This window comes from Ptiloglossa arizonensis, chromosome 13 (genome assembly GCF_051014685.1).
Source record: "Ptiloglossa arizonensis isolate GNS036 chromosome 13, iyPtiAriz1_principal, whole genome shotgun sequence".
NCBI classification, from domain to species: Eukaryota; Metazoa; Arthropoda; class Insecta; order Hymenoptera; family Colletidae; genus Ptiloglossa; species Ptiloglossa arizonensis.
The window spans coordinates 11,960,305-11,982,497 of record NC_135060.1 but is presented as its reverse complement, the minus strand read 5'-3'; the positions used below and the strand labels follow the sequence as shown (position 1 = coordinate 11,982,497).

The following is a 22,193-nucleotide window of genomic DNA, read 5'->3' as shown; positions in this document are numbered from 1 at the left end:
ACCCTATCTGTAGGGTCTATAGTAACTTTATGATTATAGACTCTATCGTTTATAGACTCTATCATTATCATTATAAACTTTATGATTGTAAACTCCACGATTATAGACTATGTTTGTACGTCAGTTGTCCACGATTATAGGTTATGTTTGTAAATTCCACGATTATAGGTTATGTTTGTAAACTTCACGATTATAGACTTTACGATCACAGCCTCCACCGATATATAAACTCTATAATTGTAAACTTTATGTTTGTAAACTCCACGATTATAGACATTATAATTATAGCCTCTGTGACTACAGATTCTTCGTATAGAACAGTTCAACCTATCTAATCCTTTTTTAGAGTACCAGTCGTTTTTAGCGTTGTATAATAATATTCCATATTAAAATATTTGGTAACGTCACCGATCCTACGGTTGAATAGGATCACGTAGTTGTTTCGATTACGGGGGGAAGCTCTAATATTTACTTTAGATCGTTTTAAAAATATAAAACGTACAACCAGAATATTGAGAATTTGTAACAGCCGTGTATATATTAATTCTTTGTATGATCAAAGTAGTCTCGAATTCTAAATCGACTTATGTTTGTTTACCGAATTACATTTCATCGAGATCCGAATTAAATCCAAATCGGTGATCACGACGATCGATGCGACACCCATCGATGTACAGTACGATCCATTCAATTACCGTGGCTTCGGTTGGCTACGTTTCTACTCCTTTGAGGAACGTCGTGCTACGTGAACTGAGAATTGACCGCGTCGACTTGAACTTTCACAGTGTCTTCACATTAATCAAGGATCGTAAACGTTCGAGTATTAATTAAACGACAGAACTTCCATGGACGATCCGTTGGAGATCGGGCCAGAAGTTTGCTCGTCCTGTTGATGCGGAAACGTTATCGTCCTGAACATGGCGGTTCGGTCCTCACAGACGGAATGTCGGATTTATTGTGTTACAGAGTTTGATACGGATGCAAGTTTGCGACCGATTGTGTACGAGATATTGGCATAGACGTTGTAGACTGTAAATATACGCTGGCTGGAGCTTTCAACTTGTTTCGTATTTGCAGTCAATATTCGTAGCGGTATTTCGCAAATGGTATTTAGTCGGTCTGGTTCAGTTTCAAACGTAGAGCGGAAAATAACGTAGAAGACGATTAAAGGAGAAACGTAACGAGTATAAAGTTGAAATTTTTATACCAAACGTTGAGATAATATTGCGCTTTCAAGTTATCGGTACGAAAATTGAAAGTTTCTTTAAACTTATATCGAAAAGTGATTAAATGCTTCGAGCTTTGTGCTTTATTTACGACTAAAGAATCTAATAAAACACTTGGACATTTTTTCTACATTACATTAACAATATGTCAATTCGAAATGGTACGAATCGGTACAAAATTTCCTAACAAAAATTTGTAAATTTGTTCATTATGTTGCTCTAATTATAGACTAAGTACTGTTGATATGTTAAATTTTGAGAATTCTCAATTGATTGCTTTTGAAGAGGATTTGCAGAAAGGACAATTAGTTTGTTCAATGATTATTTAACAATTTTTTAAAATATATAATTATTATTACTATTATTACTATTATTACTCTTATTACTATTATTACTATTATTACTATTATTACTATTATTACTATTATTACTATTATTACTATTATTACTATTATTACTATTATTACTCTTATTACTCTTATTACTATTATTACTATTATTACTATTATCATTTACTGATAGTTATGGGTATGCATAGAGCACGTAGATTTGGAAAGCAATTGTATGACAAAATATTTAATTACAGTAGCATCGCAATCTGGGCAAGTAATACACGGCATATTGAGGTTAAGATCAGTGTCTCGCGTGGGTTGCGCGCCGAAACTCTCCGTCTCCTAGGAAACACGTCGCAGTGGCGCGCGTTTCGCTCACCGAGATCTGATCTCCTTGGTAACGTCGGATTAAACAAGATCGCGAGGACCACACCGAGTTAGAACAATTAGAAGCAGGATTTCCATTCTCTTCGCAAATAACTGTTTCAGTCTGTTGTACAAAGGTTGTCGGTGACACGGTTATGAAGAATCGTTACTCGAAACAATTGTTACGGTAAAGGAAAGGTATTGATTCCCGCTTACAGTTCCAATTTTGGTTCCGATGTAGGTTTCAGGATCGATCTTTTGGGTAACAAACCGATAAATGTGTACTGCGCGTATATAGTATCGGTATAGTGTCTCTTAAATATTTAACAAAGTTAGAACATTTGAATATTTGTAAAAAGATATAAACAAAATTCATACATTCGTAACAAGCTTCTCAATCCGTACTATTGAGAATTTCTAAAAGCAAAAGAGTATCGATTTCGTTACCTAGTCATCCATGAATGAATTTATCCCGTCGATAGTAAAGTTTCGAACAAATTGGGGTGACGAATGTTTAAATAAGACGAAACGAGTCTCTTTTAAGGTACACCGCGATAGGTGACAAGTTGCGCGGTAGGTACAAGTATTTAAATATTTGTAAAAATATATATACAATGTTCATAGATTCGTAACAAGCTTCTCAATCCGTACTATTGAGAATTTCTAAAAACAAAAGAGTATCGATTTCGTTACCTAGTCATCCATGAATTAATTTATCCCGTCGATAGTAAAGTTTCGAACGAATTGGGGTGACGAATGTTTAAATAAGACGAAACGAGCCTCTTCTAAGGCTTAGACCGCGGTAGGTGGTAAAATCGATGTTTCCGCTTATCAAAAGAAAATCACCGCGCGCGCAAAACGAAAGTCGTTACGCGACACGACTTACGACTCGGTGACTCGTCTCTTGGTCCTAGTGTGTATTCGTCGTTGGTGGCGGCCAAGATGACCTCTGCGGCTCTCTTAGCTCGTAACTTGCTGAGATCCTTGCGGCGAGCCGATTAGAAGAGCTTTCGCCCCTCAGCCGCGGAAGGTGTCAGCAATCGTATAAAATGTTGCCGTGGGATTGTTGAATTTTTCGTTTCGTCTAGTTTTCGTTTTGCCGTAACGTTGTTACCGTGAGCTCTGGAGTGGAATTCACGTTACTCAAACTGGTAAAGCTACACAACGGCTTGACTAAATAGAGATTTAAATCTGTATTTCGAGAAAAATAACAATATCGTCGTCGATAAACAACCGAACTAAGTATGCAACTATTACCTCCCATATTTCTGATTGCTGAATTCGATAGAGTTATTTAGAATAATTAGTCGAAATTGAATTATTTTTGTGTCTCCAATTATCGTGGTCAGAATACTTAGAAAAGGCGCGTTTTCCTCGACACTCGTCGTTTGGGCATTGAAATATTTTTCGCAATATTATTGCTAACTATGTATACGTCTGATACGCGAAAATCCGGATATCTCAAGTACCGATATCGTTCAGGTTGAAACGAAATCGCTTTGAAGCTCAAGGCCGCTGCGGGTCTATCCCCCCACCATATTGTGGTTCTCCGCCTATACTATTTATCATCTCTTCGGACAAACCTGCAGACACGTTCTCTAAGAGGCAAGTTGGCATGGTGTACAAGCAGGAGTTGTCTAACGTAATTCATAGTTGCGAAAATGGCCTTGAGCGTCCAACTGATGTTGTTCCAATTATAGAGCAGTCTAGAGAGTGAACTGTATACATGTATCTTAGTTACGCTCGAGTGTTACATATTGTATAAATATTAGATAACGAGGGATTAAACATTCGTTAGGAAATATCTGCCAGTTAACTCGAGAATATCGATAAGAGGTATGCTTTGTAAATATAAAAACTCGTGGATGTTACGTCCCTGTTTAAAGGTCACTGTTGCGAACGGACGAGAGGAAAGGGAAACGTATCCGTATAAAAGTTACCATCATCGAAATTAGCTTTCGAAAACAATGGTCATCCCTTTTCTTGCGACTTTACGGAAAAACTGAAGACGTCCACTCAGACGTGTTAAATCCAATCGTCTTATCTGAAATAGACGTTAAGCGAATTGTAAAGCCTGTATTCTTACGATTTATATAGGCATACAATCCCCTTGACCTTTTCGAGCTTATCTGTGATTAAAGGTCTCTTGTTCGACTTTCAGGAGTTCTCGGGAATTGTCCGTTGGTGCAGCCACCTCAGTGGGGTACGGTGAGAGAGAGGGTCCTTAAAGATGGCACTCTGCAGACCGTGTACTCGTGTGAACCAGGCCGTAGATTGAAGGGCCATAAAATACTGACTTGCACCGTCGACGGTTGGAATCACCCTATTCCAAAATGCGTCCCTTATGGTAAGAGTATGCGCACTTTAATTCATACGCTTCGTGCTTCCACGGTTTCCATCATTTTTCGCAAAATCGAACATGCTTTCGATCAACGTCCCCTTAAAAGCTTTCTTACACGTTGCTCGAAATAATTAGAGGATCGTCCGTTAAAATTATTCAACCGTTCGATAAAATATCCGTTACTTGGAAAACACGAGTTAAAAGTCGGTAGAAATATTATCGTTGTTTGTATCGTTCCGTCGTTTCTGATATTTTGTTCGTTTCTCTTATTAAATCTGTACGACGATCCTGTAATTGTTTCGTACAGTACTACGCTTTCACGCACGCTTAATAAATTTGTCAATTGCTCTACGATAATTAAAAGTTCTCGTCGATATCGCGAGAAGCTTGATACATCGAACCAGAGGATTTCTTTTAATAACTATCCATTCGTCGAGCGAAAACAACGATACTGTTTGAATACTACGAAACAAACAGCAACTATCGACCGGAAGGCAACAAATAATATCGAACGGAGAGACGAACGAATCTCCACGTATTTGTGGACACTGCGTATTTGCGTAGGCGTCGGCAAACGTATGAAATCCGGGATAAGCATGTTGCTCGCGATTTATTCCGATAGACGTGCCATCCAACGGTCCTATTCACCGCTTCCACGGGTATCGAAGTGTTCCCGTTTTGTAACAAAGAAGTTCGCGATCGTCGATGAAATTGTCAATTTATTTGCGAGGAAGAACGAAGGTGATCTTTCTTGTACGAAAAGCTCGTGATCCCTCGAAGAACATACGACGAACAGGCGCGTCACTTTTAGTGTGAAATGAATCGACGTGGAAACGAACGTTTTAAAAATTCTACTCCGTAACGTAAGGTGTCCATAAAGATCCTATTTATTTCGACGATTGACGAGAAAAGGATCTAATTGTGTACGATTAGCGAATACATTAAAGATTTCTTTTGCTGGTAAATTATTATAAAAACGAATAATAATAATTGTGGTCGTACATTTTGTATTTTTTTTTTTATTCATTGGTACAGGAAGAAAAATATTGGTAACCTTTTTCGACTTCGAACGGTCGTCTTTAAACATTTACCCTTTTCGTATAACGAGTCTGGTACAGTACTCGTTTTCGTTTTATTCCAACCACGTGTCATTTGGTTGCCCGCTTTGTAAAGTCCCGCATCTTTCGATCATCCGTGTAAACTGTGCACGTGCACGCTCTCTGCCTGTTAAATACAGAAACAAGCTCGCATAGTGTAAAAGTGGGTGTCGCGTCCGATATCATTCTGCCGTTAAGTGGCCTTGGGCGGTGAGTTAATTCTGCTCCGACTATAAGAGCAAACTCGTTATAATCTTCTTTACATTTTATATACTTTTTACAACTTTTTAACGAAGCTTGTTTCAAAAGAACATTTTATATAACATTACCCCGGTATCCTCGGCCATAGAATATGCTCCGTATAATATTTTCGTTGTATCATCGGCTATAGAACACGCTTTATTAGAACGTTTTCGTCTTATCGTTAGCCATAGAATTTCCTGCCAGAGTTTACGCGAGAAACTATAAGACATTCTCTATATTTGTAAACGATATTCTTCGCGCATAAAGTATTTTATGTCGGGGTGTGGTTAGCCGACGTTGGCAAAATAAAAACAGGCTGGAAGCGGAAATACGATTAGCAGCAGACTAGAATGCAAAAAGAGACGGAACCGTGAAAGTCGTGAAACACTTATTATAGTATAGTGAAATATTTATTATAGTAAATACTAACAAGAGTACCAAATCAACACCGGCCAAACGGAGTATCTGTCTCGGGCCCCGCATTTATTATTAGTAACGATAAATCACTAGCCGGTGTATCCAATTTGTGTCGACTTACTTTTAGATCTATCGTTTGTATAATTTAATTCAAATCGGCAACCATATCAACGGAACCGAGTTGTCCGGTAAAATGTAGTTTCTTGAAAAATATTGTTTGGTAGATTACATTGTACGTCACAGCCGCTGAAACTTTTTAATTGCATCGGACTACGAAAAGAGGGTCCAGAAATCTCTAGAGGTGGCACTGTCGCGAAGTAGAAATTATTTTGATTAAAATTGAATTTTCTCGAGTTTTCGCGTGGTTGAAAATTAAAATTATTTGCACGTGAAAACTCGCAAGGTGAACCGTCGAGATCGAATATATATATATATATATATATCTATAAATCTTAGTTCACGTGACTCAAGCTCGGCGAAAGAACACTTCGGCATTATGACACTCAAGGCTACACTTCAGCATAATGTCATGTATCTCGACCCCCAAGTATCTTGCCAGACGTCGACGTAATAATACGGCAAACGGCCCACTTGACTCGTGATGATATCGTTCGGAAGGAAGATAATTTTTTTATGCTCGTACTCCACGAGGCGCTTCGGTTCTTCTAAACGGTCCATTTCGACAGAACGCTCCTTCCTTTTTCTTTTCTGTTTTTTTCCTTGGCATTCAGATTCCGAACACCGTGCCTCGAAAACCAATACATACGTCGTTTTCGTCGCCTTGGCGCGGATCGTTCCAACGACACGATCAATTAAATTACAAGGGCTTTCGCGGCCGTTTCGTTCGCGAACGTGAATAGGGCATTCAGTTCTTTTTTTTCCTTCCTTGGACGCGTACGAACGTAAAAATGCCACCGCTATTGGCTTTACTGAAGCTTTAACGAAGCTCAAGATAGATTTATTAGCCACAAGTTCAAGCGAACGGTCGAAGGTTAATCTTTCCCTTTCGACATCGACTGCGTCACTTTCGCCCCAATTTTCCATATTTAGGAATGCTCGGAATTACTTTCAGACAGAAGTTTCGTTGTTGCCAAGCAGCCGAGAATCTCTGCTCTCGTAATGGTGCCAAAGTATGGTTTCCAGATGTACAGGGTGTTTTTTAAAATACAGGTGTTTGTACACGTTTACACGTATATTTTTTCGTTATTACTTTCTTTCGTCTATTATTGGTCAACGTTTTACTTTCATTTCTTTGTGAGATTAAAACAAGGCATACTTGGCCATTCGAGCATTCGTTTCTCGGTAAAATAATTTTTAGCACGATTTTAGAGTAGAAACGGTTTCAATATTGATTCGAATATGTTTATCGTTTCGATGGGAAATAAACGTTCGATTCAAGAATGTGTTCTATATTTATATAAATTCATGTAGGTGTATACTTTTATGCGTACGTGATAAGAGCGTTTAATGTGCAATACACAACTCTAATAAAGTAGTTTGTGTAAACATTTGTCCTATTTAACCTTATTCCCAAGCTACAGTCGCGTTAATATTGTAATTGGTCAGCTGTCTATCCGCAAATTGATTCATTGAGCATTACGAAAGTGTGATTTCGCGATAGAATGAAATATTAAACGTCGGTTGTAAATATCTAAGTAGAACGAGTCACTCTGGCCCGGATGGAAGCTAGAATTATTGAAATACCGTGGTCGTGTGTAAAACAGGTGGCTTGAAAGGGTTTAAGGCTTTCAAGGGTGGCTCAAAAGTGGTATCGGATGTGTCGTTTAAAAATCCTCTCCCGAAACTTCTAAATCTCTTCTAAAAGAATTCCAAAATCAAGAATTAATTCCGCATTTAATAAAATAACTCTCGAATCTCCTCGAAGAACTTTCGCGAAGCTTCTAAAACACCCCCTCCCCTCTCCACAAAATTACTTTAAAAAACAGCTCGTAACAAATTTCGCCCACCACTCTCTAAATTCGTGCAATTTATACACGATCCACAAATAGGGATTCAAACGAGCTGCGATACACTGGTCTAAATTTATGAGCTGTGCACCCGAGGCTCCGTTCTTAGGACCCAAGATATCGATAATACCTAAGAACACTTCCCCTATACGTCAAAATTCAATAACACCTGCGATTCTAGCCGACGCATCGGACAATTCTCTTTCAATCGCTTTCTCGTAAAAGAAGAGATAAATAGAAAAGAAAAAAAGAAAAAAGAGAAAAAGTATATATAAAAGAAAGGACGAGTAGCGATCGATGCCTTCCCTTGTCCAAGCGTGGCTCCTTCTCGTCGAGCCATTCGTCGGATAAGATTGCAATCTTTTCGTAGAACCAATTCGCGCAACGATTTTCGGCCCGTAAGACCGTTGGTCTATTAAATCACGTGATCTCTCTATCTCGTTGTCGGATTAAACCTAGTACGAGGTCGCGAGAGGTTTCCCTTCGCTCGTGGTGCGCGCATAGGTGAGAAAGAAGATGGTGGCTGGAGGAGAGAGAGCGTTCGAGACGGGTGGGTGGTTTCGAAGACGTTTGGGCGTGGAGGTATCCGCGAAGAAAAGAAAACGGGACGGAGGGAGGTGGTGGGCAACGATGACGAATGGCTTTTTCGTAGCGCGACATCTCCCAGGGGCCGTGGACCTGAAAAGCACCCCTTTCCCGACCCGAACCCGCACGGGATCGAAAGCAACGGGATTTTACTTTGATTTATTGCCGTAGTCTCGCGCGTTGCATTCGAGAGGCAAGACGACATCTTTCTTTTCGTCTGGACAGACACGTCGTGCACCGGGTACACGCGTAGATTTCTTCTCACGAAAATAGTGGTTACGAGGCTTGTAGATATTTTCGCGCGTACAGGGTGGTCCGCTTGTCGGTCACCGCTCGCCTAACACATCGAATGTCGATTTCGTTGAAAATCTGCGCCGCGAAAACGAGAATTAACCCCCGTCGCCGTCTACACGGTATCTTATGGATCATTTTCTCACGTACAGTGTATATACGCACGTGTGCGTTCCGTTTACACGTGGAATAATTTTTTCCCCTATATATCTGCGCATTTACAGTTGGTCTGAAATTCTTTTGAAAAAAATTCCGAGGTATCGAGTCTCCATACGATTTTAACGCGTTTCTCGTGTCCGTTCGTAGGTAACAATTATTTATCGAACGTCGTTGTGTTTATTTGTGGTTTTACATAACACGTGGTTAGATCTATAGAAGTAAGTTTGTCTTCGATTAAACGAATTCAGGGTAAGTTTAAAGTATTTGGAACGAGAGGGAAATTTGTATAATTTATTGTACAGCTTCTGCGAATTATATTATCGAGAGATACGCGAACAGTTTTAGTTATATGGATCACCCTGTACACACTCTTGCTACGTTCTTAAGCCGTTTCTCCGAGATTGCTATCATTCATTAGGGATCTACGCAGCTTAATCGCTCATTAGGGATTGCAATAATCGTACGTTGGGGATTATTGTAGGTCGTAATACACTTTCAGCGAAAAATATTTCTCTGTTAATAGAACGAACTATGTTACCTCTGAATTCTTTCTGGAAATTTCAATCAAAAGGTCTTTGATTTATTGTTGTAATTACGTGTACACGATGTGTACGAAGTATTGAGACGTAGACCAGGCGCAATACATTGTAGAGGATTGAGTTCTCATGAAAGAAAATTACTCTTTTTATTTACTTCCATTCTCGAATTTCATTAGAGTAACAAAAATTTATACACTGATTTATCTTGCGCTTATTTATTATTTGAGACTAGATTGTACTAATTACTGTAAATATATCTGTAACAATCAGTATCTGTCTACAATCAGTTACCAGGTTGTATATTTTTATACTACGTTAAAAGTGTCCGTTACTCGTATATCCCAAATGTTGCATTTCTAATTTTCAACGCAACATGAAAATGTGATAAGTTGATAAGTTGATCGTCGAAGAGGCCAAAGTAAAGTAAACGAATAATCTAAAAATGTATAGACTCGGCGAGGATCCATTAGCAGTTAAGATAAAACACGTCGAATATTTAAATACCATTGGTGGAAAAACTCGGTTCTCTTCTTCCTTGGTATTTCTTACCGTATTCAAAACCCTCGTCGAGGCGGCTACGATTGCTTCCTTAATTCTTTTCGATTTCTTTTCGATCGCGAAGTATGATCTTAGTCGAGTTTTTTTAAATTAACTATCGGTTGGACGAACTTTCAACTCGGTACGAAAATAAACTCATCACGATTACAATGTCCGATATGATTTCTAGCTTCCAGTAACCAGTGGATGATCTTTATATAGCCACACTCCCAAAACAAGAATACGGAAGTCGAATTACTGTATCGCGTCCCATTTTCAAAAAAAAAAAAACGAATGTTTGTAGAAACTCAGGATTTTCAACAAAAATGAGGTTCCAATGAGACATTCTTGTAAACAATGTTTGATTGTTCTTTTAATACTTCAGGGTTCTCTGCTTTCATCTCATATATTTCTATAAATATCGATCGGTAAACTATGATGTGCTTTTTAATAAATTTCAATCAACAGAAATTTCAGTAATGCAATATTCTAAATTCGCAGCCAATTAGCTCGGCACTACCCGTGACCAAGAATTATCGTTCGTCGCGAGTAATACCGATTACCAGGTCTCACCACGTGGAGGTTGCTGCGAACGGAGACCCTGAGGGAGATAGTTGAAATCAAAGTTCCATCGATCTCCCTCGACAAGCAATACAAACGAAATTAGCAAACTGAGCAGATGGAAGGAATCAAAGTTCCTTCAATCTCCTCTTTGGCGGTCTTAAATGTGTCGAAAGTGGGAAAGGAGAAGGGATAGCGTTTCATCCCGGGCCTGTTACTGGACTCATTTTAGTAAGGCAACCTAGTAGGCCCTGCCTTATACGCCAGTAGGTAGGAAAAGGAAAGAAGAAGAGCGTTTCATCCCGAGCCGAGTGGATTCGTCAGTAAGGCAACCTAGCAGGCTCTGCCTTATACATCGAGAGATTGGGAGATCGGTAAGAGACCGTATATACACTTTTGTTTTTCTCTCTTCAAATCACTTGAGAAGAGATGTTTGAGTGATTGATCCCCGTACGAGTCCCCAAATAGCTGTTGCACTCGTGCGTGGTTTATGGATATATGTATATTTATTATAAATTACAGTGATAATAGTGTTAGATGTAGTGTCGGTGGTTAGTTTCGCTTGGTACGTCTTTCAATTGTCTCGTCTTATCGTCTTTTCAGTCATACTGTCCGTGACACACTCTTCGGGCATACTCCCGTCGTCATACTTTGTCATACTGTGTCATACTGTCTCATACTGTGTCATACTGTGTCATACTGTCTGTTTCTTAACGTTCTCCTCGCGCTCTATATAGTCATTCCCATTTGTTCTCTTTCATTCCAATCCTCAGTCTCTCTCACTTCAGACATTCGGTCACGTTCAGCCATCCTAATCGTTCGTCTTTCCCAAACACTCTTCACTTTCTCCGAACCACATGTATTCCCTTTCATCCCCATACATTCTCACTCTCGGTCGTCTCGCAAGACCCCCTGTAAAGGAGGGGGGTCGCACCAGAAGAGACGGCAACTGACCGTTCGGACCACCTCACGGCTGGTCACTTGCTTATGCAACAAGCAGAGGTGACCGAACTGTGAACCGAAGAAACGAGCAAAAATAAACTAAAGATTGGATAATTGCTTGGCAGAGCACAGTGTCCTCTTCTTTCTTCTTTCTTCTTTCTTTTTTCTTCTTTTTTTGTTTGCCGATGTGCCTACTTAAGAGAAACAAATTGAAAATTGGAAATGGTTAAATGCATGTCATGCAGTAACGAAGAAAATAAACGAAACAGTGACAAAAAAATAAGCATGGAAAAACAAGTACGAATTAGAATCAGCGAGTAAGTACAAAGGGAAGAAATAAAGCTGTAAAAAAAAGAAATTGGGCAATGGTCGTCAATACTGACCACCGGCTATTAGCGGTCAATACCGGTTACCAAGTGGTCAGCCGTCATCCATGGTAGTCCGTGGTGGTCCAGGTACCCAAAGTGGAGAGAAAATTTAGGGAAGAATGAAAATTTAGGAAGTCGAGAGATCTATTTATAACTTACGACTTACCTTTATAACTTACCGTTACTTCGATCGCCTTGTTCGATCTAACCGAATATTTCAATAAATTGATGTTTCAAGCAATAATTTATATCGGAACATTGTCAATGATTGTTCAAATTATGGTCCTATGACGGTTGTCAATAATTATGATAAAAAAAGATGAAGCTATTGCGAAATCTGCGAAGGCGAACGGTTTCAATGAATACTTGTTCCTCTACGCAGTTGTTATTAACGTTTACGTATGCTGTGAATATTAACGTTAAATATGTATCTTATTTATGCATTATGAATGATTGATTTGCCGATAGAAATTAATTTTGATCATTGAGCATTTCATTCGGTCGGAGGTTTTTATTGAGTAATTACTTACGTTTCAATCGAAATCAATCGAAATTAACTCGATGAGAATAAATACGATACAGCATATTTTCTGTCAGAAAAATTCTGGGCGCGATACAGCATATTTTCTGTCAGAAAAATTCTGGGCGCGATACAGTATATTTTCCGTCAGAAAAATTCTGGGCGCGATACAGCATATTTTCTGTCAGAAAAATTTTGGGAGCAAGAAAATTCGCTGTTTATTTATGAAAACGAGGGGGGATAGGGGGGTCTCCTAACAAGCTGGGAAACCACTGACCAAATGAGTGCGTTGTTCGTGCGGTGTGGATAGACACACACCGCAACTGGGAGCGTCTACGTTGAATCCTGAACTCACCGGGACGTCGAGGAAGTCTCCCGCTGCGATGATGCTACTCTATCACGTGAAACGATAACGTCGTAATAGATCTTCCGCGTTTAATCTACGGTTTCGCTCGATATACCTGTGCAAAGACCCCGGTTAACGTGTTCACTTTTAATTAGTTCGTATTTTTCTACCGGCGCTGCGCACAACCGTTCGCGCAGCTTGACACGAGGTACCCGTATACGAGTTTGCAATTAGTTCAGGATCTTCGTGAGACAACAAGCACGTATTTGATTTATGTTCCAATTAAATTTATCGATTCGGCGTCAGATTAGTTTGCGTCAAAACAACGATTCGTCGAGCCTCGGCTACCGTATATGCACTACTAATTTTTTATTTCAATTTCTCATTTCCCTCTGTTCGAGTACATTAATAGCCCGTAATACATCGACGAACGTGAAACGCGTTACGATCGAGGATAAGATTGATTTCTATTTGGAGCTTGTCCGGGGGAAATTCAACTCAGCGCGATCGAATATATTTATTCGTGTAACGTCTTTATCGCGAAGGAGATACGCGAGCACGAAAACAAATGAAACGACAAGTACAAAATTGCTCGGAGGATAAACTCTAACTTGAATCGAAATCTACTGTCATTTTAACAAATTATATCCACGCTGGTCGAACGTCAGAGCTAATTTGTCGAATTGGAGCGGTCGATAATTACTCGCGGACGAAGTTAAGAATTTAATTTACCTTAGTGTTCGTAGCCATTCCTTTCCCTAAAAATTGGCACTTCGCCCTAGGTTGCTGGCGGACTATTCGGTAGGGCAATTCGGCGAACCCTGCTTTGGACTTTATTTGCGAGTGACTATTGATCGTTTCAAACGGGTCGATTACGTTCAAAGTGTGGCAAATTTAATCATACTTATCGCGATCAACCGGATAATATATCACACCGGATCGTCCTTTAATTTATCGAAGTTTTGAAATTCCTACGATCGACCACGATTTTAACGAATCGTGCGAGGCAAGGCACGAATAAAAATCGACACAAAGGAAACACGTACGAAGAGATACGATACGGTGTATTTCCTCACGAGTTCTTACATCACGAGCGAACAATTATTCATTTGTGATCGCTACGTAGCGAGTCTAGGTCTCGTTTCGTCCCAAGTATTTCTGAAGACATACGCCAATGATGTCTACGGATGGTGAACCGTCGACAAAAGTTCATTTCCGTCCCTCCTTTCGTCCGTTCTTTCGCCTTTCATTTTTGCATCCCGCGGTACATTTTAAGGTCTCGTTCGCGATGAATTACGATACTCAACGACAGATTCTACATTCGTAGACGCATTAATTAATTGCCGTGAAAAGCGGACTTGGCTCAAAGCCGGGTGGGACCTGGAAAACTACAAGTGCTCTCTTGTACTCGTTTCCTTGATACCGATTCTGTGGCGTTTCTGCTTTCATCACCGCACGAGACCGGCCGCGCCACTCCGACTTTCATGCAGATGCGGGGGTTATGAGTTTCAATGGGCTCACCATCCTGCCGGAACCGAACTTTTATCATACGCGTTTAGTGCCTCCTATCGATTCGGTTCTCCTTTGAATCGGAACGCAGACACGATCTGGCGTTAAAATGAAGGAAAACGTTTTAATTCGTCGAAACTTTCTCGCGTCCCTTCGGTAATAATTTACGATTTAATATCGGTATCGACCGTTACAACGGAATCTTTGCGAATAAAATGTAGTCTTGTTCGCGAAAACACGATCGAAGAAATTGCGACGACATTTGTCGAGTTTAGTTCTACTCGAAGTCTAAGCTAGGTACAGGAAATTGTAAAAGTTTTTCGCGAAAGTGGAGGACGTCGATCGTCAACCGTTAGATATCTCGTTTTTCCGTTAAAGTTACGATAAAAATGCACACAACAAGGGTCATTCGGAATTAAATTTTCAAACTTTTTCGTGCTGGACAAATTTTCGAGTTCCTCCGCGTTTAATTCCCCGCGAGGGCGGGCATTTTTTGTAATGAATTATTCACGGATCGGAGGATGAAATAAAAAACGTTGCGCGTCGAGAAATAATTTACTAAATAATTAAAGGTCGTGGTTCGTGATTATTAAATCGATTCCTCCGCGTTCGTTACAAAATCGAAATGTTTCTACTGGGAACACTTCCTGCGTTTTGACAAAGATTTGCTAAAGTCGCATCAAAATTAATTCACTCAAGGACACTGAGGGATTACTCTCACTATACCTCTCGACTAACGCTCTGTCTCGTCTTTTTATGTAAATTTGAAGCTGCATACGCTCCGTGTGCTAAACTGAAATGTTAAGATTCACTGTCGAGGTAGCGTCGCAATATTCTGCATCGTGTTGGTACACTGTTCTTGGGCATCGAGTACGCTGTAAAAATGTTCGAAGCGTGACATTAATAAGCGAAACGCAACGATTAGAAGGAACTGTCCGGATAATTTGTTAAACTTCGTCATCGAAATGAAATCACGGATCGTTCTAACGCTACCGTGCAACAAAACCAGATCAAATACGACGATGAATGTATATAGGACTCTGAAGCAGGTTCTAGATATGTAAAATAGGTTGAATCGGTTAATTATTTAACCCATTGGTATCATTTGACCAGCTGAGCTCGCGGTCAAGAAAGCATATGAACTCGTCAAACACAGTGGCCTATATAAATGTATGCAATTCATCCGTTTGATCATACGTAAGTGTCTTCTGTATTTGGTCATTATTCGTTCACCGTTTATTCTCTCTCTTGATTCGTAACTTATTCCCGTTTAAGTTGCGTCAGAAATGAAAATAAAATCGATACAACGTAGCTGGTAACGCGTTTAAAAAATTTCGAGCAATTTTCCGATAAATACTATGGTTCAACGACTTGCTCAAAGTTGTCTCCGATGTACTCTTTCACGAACAAAACTAACTGTCCACGCGTGGCCGATCTTTCGAATATTCCCCGATTACTGTCCGCCGTTGACCCGTTGTCACAGCAACCATTTGCAACAATCCCAACGTGTCACGACCTCCGCTATCTCTCGCTGCAGACACCCTGTCTCCACTGGTTGTCGTTCGAACCAGTTTAGACTCGATTCGTCGAACAATTGTCAACGATCGAAATCTGTATTTAACGGATTAAAAAAGTTGGATCGTTAATATTTCATAAATCGATAATCGAGCTCGAAAATTAGAGTCAAACATTGGAGAAATCTGTATTTAACGGAGTAGAAAAGTTGGATCGTTAATATTTTATAAATCGATGTTCGAGCTCGAAAATTAGAGCCAGACATTGGAAAAATCTGTATTTAACGAATTGGAAAAGGTGGATCGTTAAAATTTTATAAATCGATGTTCGAGCTAAAAAATTAGAGTCAAACATCGGAGAAATCTGTATTTAACGGATTAGAAAAGGTGGATGGTTAAAATTTCATAAATCGATGTTCGAGTTTGAAAATTAGAAGCTAGACATCGAAGTAATCTGTATTTAACCGATTAGAAAAATTGGATGGTTAATATTTCATAAATCGGTGTTTAAGCTCGAAAATTAGAGTCAAATATCGGAGAAATCTGTATTCAACGGATTAGAAAAGTCGGATGGTTAAAATTTCCTAAATCGATGTCCGAGCTGGAAAATTGGAGCCAGACAGGATGATTAAGGTCGTTAGAAGTCCCACCCACTGTTATATAGCTCGTTCGTAGGAAAACGTTGACCGTCGCGGCAACGGAGCATAAATATCAGGCTTTCGGCTCTTTATCACTCACGAGCAGACGTAGAATCTTCAAAAAGGCGTTCCCGCTGGCGGACTACCAGGGAACTCGACGATATACTTCCGGATCGAGTTTCTGTACGAAGTGCCCACTCATCGAAGCCCTCCTTAAAGAAGGTCGAGAGGTCACGGTGCTCCACTCGAGTCGAGGAGCACACACACGGAGTCCCAGGACGGCGGTTGGCCATCAAAGGAACCGAGATATCACGACGTACTGGCGTAACGGCGTGCCTCTTTCGTTTGTCAACACGACCGGCCACGGAGGAGCCTCTGCCGCAACCGCGAAACCCGTAGATACTCGCACGAAAGCAGAAAATGTGGCCGTCTTATCTTTGGGTTCAACGGGGACCGAGGGCACTTGGTTCTCTCGCTCGTAAAACCGGCGCGGCGAAAAGGCTCGGGATAAAAATTGTTTTCGCGCACGGCTAGCCTCGATTGTTGCGCGCGAACGTTCGCTTCGTTCCGCGATTTAGCGCCGAAGATAAATTTCACCGTGGACACGTCGGTTTGATTTAGAGCCGGATAATTGAAACGCGTGCAATGCGGTACGAGAACGTATTAATTATACAGTTTAGCCAACCGACGTTTTAACGCACGAATTTCTCTTCGTTGGAAATCGTTAAATTTCGTTCGGGCCGATGATGTACCTCTGGTAGCTGTATTTTTTTGTTTTTTTTTTTAAGTAATGCGCGTTTTAAATTTCAAACTTCAAATTCGCGTAATGTCTATCTTACAGAGTTTTACGACTCAATATTTGGTTACACGAGTGATTCTTCGGTGCGAGTCGCTGAATTTTTGAAATCGATAACGCAGCTCTGGTAGCTGTAGTTTTGGAAAATTTTACGCGAGTGATTCTTCGTTACGAGTCGCTAAACTTTTGAAATCGATCATATGACTCTAGTTGCTATTTTTGGAAAATTTTACGCGAGTGATTCTTCGTTGCGAGTCGCTAAACTTTTGAAATCGATCATATGACTCTAGTTGCTATTTTTTGCAAATTTTACGCGAGTGATTCTTCGTTGCGAGTCGCTAAACTTTTGAAATCGATCATATGACTCTAGTTGCTATTTTTTGCAAATTTTACACGAGTGATTCTTCGTTACGGGTCGCTAAACTTTTGAAATCGATCATATGACTCTCGTTGCTATTTTTGGAAAATTTTACACGAGTGATTCTTCGTTGCGAGTCGCTAAACTTTTGAAATCGATAATACGACTCTAGTTGCTATTTTTGGAAAATTGTACACATCGGTATACATTCTACCAGAAATTTCAAGTTTCAAATCTGTTTCGTTCGTTGTGACGGATTAATTTTGAAAAATTCCAAAGCACTTAAAGTTGAGAAAAAGCAATAACTATGGAAGTGTAGTACCGTAGGAAGGTTATAGCAATAGTATTCCAGCAACGTTTTCTCCAAGTGAGGATTTCGATGCAAAGTCGTTGATCGACGATGGTGTTCGATCACAGGGGCGTACTAAGTGACGATTAAGAATATTTCCACGATCGAAAATTAACAAATTTACAGTGTACGATCGGGACAGAGTGATTTTTTCGCCGACTATTTATCCACGAATATTTATTTCTCTCGTGGTGTCGCGTGGGTCTCTGATAAATTTCAGTCGGCAAGTTGTCATTTTCCCTCGTGTTTTCGCGTCGATTCGCCAAAGTGAAGCTTTCAAAATCGATCGCGACGCGTCGACAACGCGTGTCTACGAATCTCGATCGTTCCGTTTTATCGCGAATACAGCGAATCACTTTTTGCTCGTCTCGAAGATCGAACGATTCGCGGGATTGCGGATGAAATAACACCGATCTAGATTACGGACGAAAGATAGGGATCAACCGACGTCGAAACTGGGTCGTGAATTCGTGAACCATCGAAATATCGGAAGAGCGATCGTTCGTCACGTGACACGTGAAACTTTTTCAAAGACGATAATTAAAGGAGTTCGAGCTAGGGAGATTCACAAGCTCCGTCGAGCCTGTTTCCCAAAGGGATTTGATTTTTTAAGTAATCTTCGTAACACGAGATCCCGAAACATCATTCGAGGAGAGTTTAAGAGGGACACGGTACGTGCCTTCTCATAAACTCGGCTTACGGGCAGCTCCATGCTGTTACCCTAAATCTTATAGCTCGAGCCACCGAGCGTTCCTTAATCTTCATCCGTATAAATAAAATGCATTTCGTTTGTTACCGCGTCGCGAAAAAAAACAAAAAAACAAAAAAACGATCGCGGTAATTGCGACGAAACTCGACGCGTACCTACAGAGTGGCCCGATTTAAAATCCAACCAACATGGCGTCGGGGAATTTTTGCTCCGCGATGGAGTTGTACGGTACGTCGACCGTAAAATATTCGATAACGGTTGTCGTTGCTTTTTCAATAAAAATTCGTATAATAAAAATCGGCGAGAGTTCAATTCGAAAAGTTCCCTGCGGTAGAAATTTTCCATAGAATCGATGGTAACGGAGTTTGTTTCTACCTCGGGGAAACGTACAATTCTATATTCGAGAATGTTGAAATAATTTTAACCTCGAAACGGTGTACCAATGTCGGATAATTCGGGAGGGTTCTTACATTTTTTAAAGAATTTCCACTGAGTCGTTATTTTCCAACAGCCTAGATTCCTTTTGTCTGTAACGATGTTGGCACGCACACTGGCCCCGTAACCAATCGATGTATTTCGCATCCCGTTTAACTATAACCACTTCCAAACGCGCTTAAACATATTTTGAAATCGAGGTCAATCTTGTCCGGATCGACCCACGTATCGACTCGTTCCACGGCTGGAAAGGTCTTGTCCCAATGACAGGAGTTCTAGTTTCGGTGTCAACAACCGTTTCATCCCGATCGATCGACGCAACGTTCCAGTCCGGTCTCGAAGTAAACGGTCCACCGCCTCGTGTCGGCCAATCGAATAATTATAACTCGATTCGAGCGATGTTACGTGTTCGAAACTCGAGTTCGTCGTGTCCGTTTCAGACTTCCATAATAGCAGAACTTTGGTTCGTTAACGGGTTCATTCGAACAAAAGGCAACTCTCGATACATACTCTCCGTCCTGTGTGTTTTCGTTGCTCGATGGTCAATGTCATTCGTAATATCGGACTCCGGTGAACTCTTCGATGTCGAAACTTTCTCCTCGAACAACGAGATAACACCGTAGCACGTGTTGACTCGATGGAAGAGAAGCTACCGACGAAACCTTGCTGTTTTTATCCATCGTAAATCTTCTCGTTTCGTCCTCTTCGAGATCAGCGCGTGCCTCTAACGTTCCACTTTCAAAGACCACCGCTTTTCTTACGTCGGTTGATCGAAATTTAGATCGAAGACACCGTCAAGTTCGCGAGCGTTAATGGAACGCGAAAATGATCTGGCAAACAGGTTCGTTTCGATGGAAGAACTATATATTCTAGATTTCTCTCTCTCTCTCTATCTTCTCTTGTTTGGAATCAGAATCAGGCGATCGAAAATATAGTTTACATACTTTATTCTATCGACAAGAGTTACGCGTGGAGTTACGTTTCGAGTTACTCGATTCGATATCAAAAACACTGGGAGAATTGATAGAAGAAGACGACTGTTCTCCCAAGATATAGAAATCACGATACACGGAAAACAGGTTCGCTTCGATGACTATATACTTCAACAGACATCTTTCGTGTTATACGCGACAAAAGCTAAACGACCAAAAACACAGTTTACCGTTTTCCTTTTTTTCCGTAACGAGTATTACATTTCGAGTTAAAATACGCGCGTTTCGTTACACGACTCTCCCGAAATCCATCATCGAAGATTCATCGGATACGGTCCATCGACGCCGCGTATCTCCGATCGGAAAATCATCGCGTTCAATTCAGCCGTGTCATCGAATCCGTGTGTAGATTTCGTTCCCGAAATTCTGTTCGTCTGCGATTCCAATTTACAAATTGTCAAGGCGGATATCCACGGTATTTCGCAGCGGTCTCGTTTCCCAGCCAATTCAATTTATGACGGTAGCGAAGGCTCGAAACGCGGGGTTTAAGCTCGCAGGAATCACGAACGCGATGACCCGTAGCCCGGAACTTTGGTTTTGCCAACGCGATCGGATCTAAAGGGCCGACGATGACACGAGAGAACCCAGACAGCAGGATTCCGAGTGACGGAAAGATGGAGAGGAAAAGGGAGACGAGGATTTATGGCGAACCGCTCGCTTCGGGGCTTCCCTCCGAACACAGAACGCTTTGTACGCGGGAATCCTGGAGGACATTGATCCCCTTAAATCATACCGTATTCAACAATATTTAACACGCGATGAGACAGAACTCGAACGACGCGAGTCGACGAAACGCGTACGCGCCGCGACGCGCGCGTCGAATAACGCGCGCGCACAAACGCCGAGTAACGAATTTTCATCGCTTTAATCCGATTTCCTTTTTTTAAAGCGGATCCCGATTAAACTGCTCCGCGGACTTTAATGGAATTTTATTTCCACACGATGGGGGCGAGTCGGTATTTTTTCGAGTGTGTCGTTGATCCCGACCGGCCACGGTAAAACAACGCGGACGATATTGGACCAGCGATGATACGATTCGATAATTTCGAAATGTGGATAAATACGCGCGATTCGTAAAACACGAACGGAACGTTTAACCTTCCGGTTGCGTTTTACAAGTTGGCGCGTGTTACGTATCGGGCGACGAAAACACCACCGCGTGACGGGATTTTTACGCGTTCACTTGGTCAAGTAAATATTTCAAACGAACATTGTTTCAAACATGGATCATTAATCTCTTGTTCTACGACTTAAGTTTCGATAACTTGATTCTAACTGTTAGAATCAAGATAGAGGTTAGTTACGCATCTCGCTGCCCTCGCGAACGTTTGTTTTCTCTTTGAAAACATCATGTGAGGGTTTCTTTTTAATATTTGCGAGGAAATGTATTCGAACGTATAAATGTGGACAATATTCATCCTTGGTTCTTACGCTCGGTCCGATTTCTTTAACAGTCTCGCACGATACTGTAGGCGAAAGGGTTAAAGAGATAAATCATTTTTAATATTTCAAAGTTTCTTTTCGAAGACTTTGTACAAATCTTCTTTCTAGTATTTCAAATTTTCCTTTCCAAGACATTGTACAAATCTTCTTTCTAATATTTCAAATTTTCCTTTCCAAGACATTGTACAAATCTTCTTTCTAGTATTTCAAATTTTCTTTTCGAAGACATTATACAAATCTTCTTTCAAATATTTCAAATTTTCCTTTCCAAGACATTGTTCAAATCTTCTTTCTAGAATTTCAAATTTTCTTTTCGAAGACATTATACAAATCTTCTTTCAAATATTTCAAATTTTCCTTTCCAAGACATTGTTCAAATCTTCTTTCTAGAATTTCAAATTTTCTTTTCGAAGACTTTGTACAAATTTTCTTTCTAATATTTCAAATTTTCTTTACGAAGACATTATACAAATCTTCTTTCTAATATTTCAAATCTTCTTTTCCAAAACATTATAGAAAGATTTCTTTCTAATATTTTTAAGAAAATATATTCGAACGTACGATCGTGGACAAGATTCATCCTTGGTTCTTACGCTCGGTCCGATTTCTTTAA

At 40.4% G+C, this 22,193-nt stretch overlaps 1 protein-coding gene across 1 annotated transcript in view; it reads left to right on the top strand.

The window, feature by feature from the left end:
* The first annotated feature begins 3,539 nt into the window (after positions 1 to 3,539).
* Positions 3,540 to 22,193, top strand: part of LOC143153668 (uncharacterized) — a 151,690-nt gene continuing 133,036 nt past the window's right edge. Inside the window, exons 1-2 of the mRNA XM_076325087.1 lie at positions 3,540 to 3,637; positions 4,066 to 4,271. Coding sequence (XP_076181202.1) covers positions 3,540 to 3,637; positions 4,066 to 4,271 — 304 coding nt within the window. The remainder of the gene's footprint in view (positions 3,638 to 4,065; positions 4,272 to 22,193) is intronic.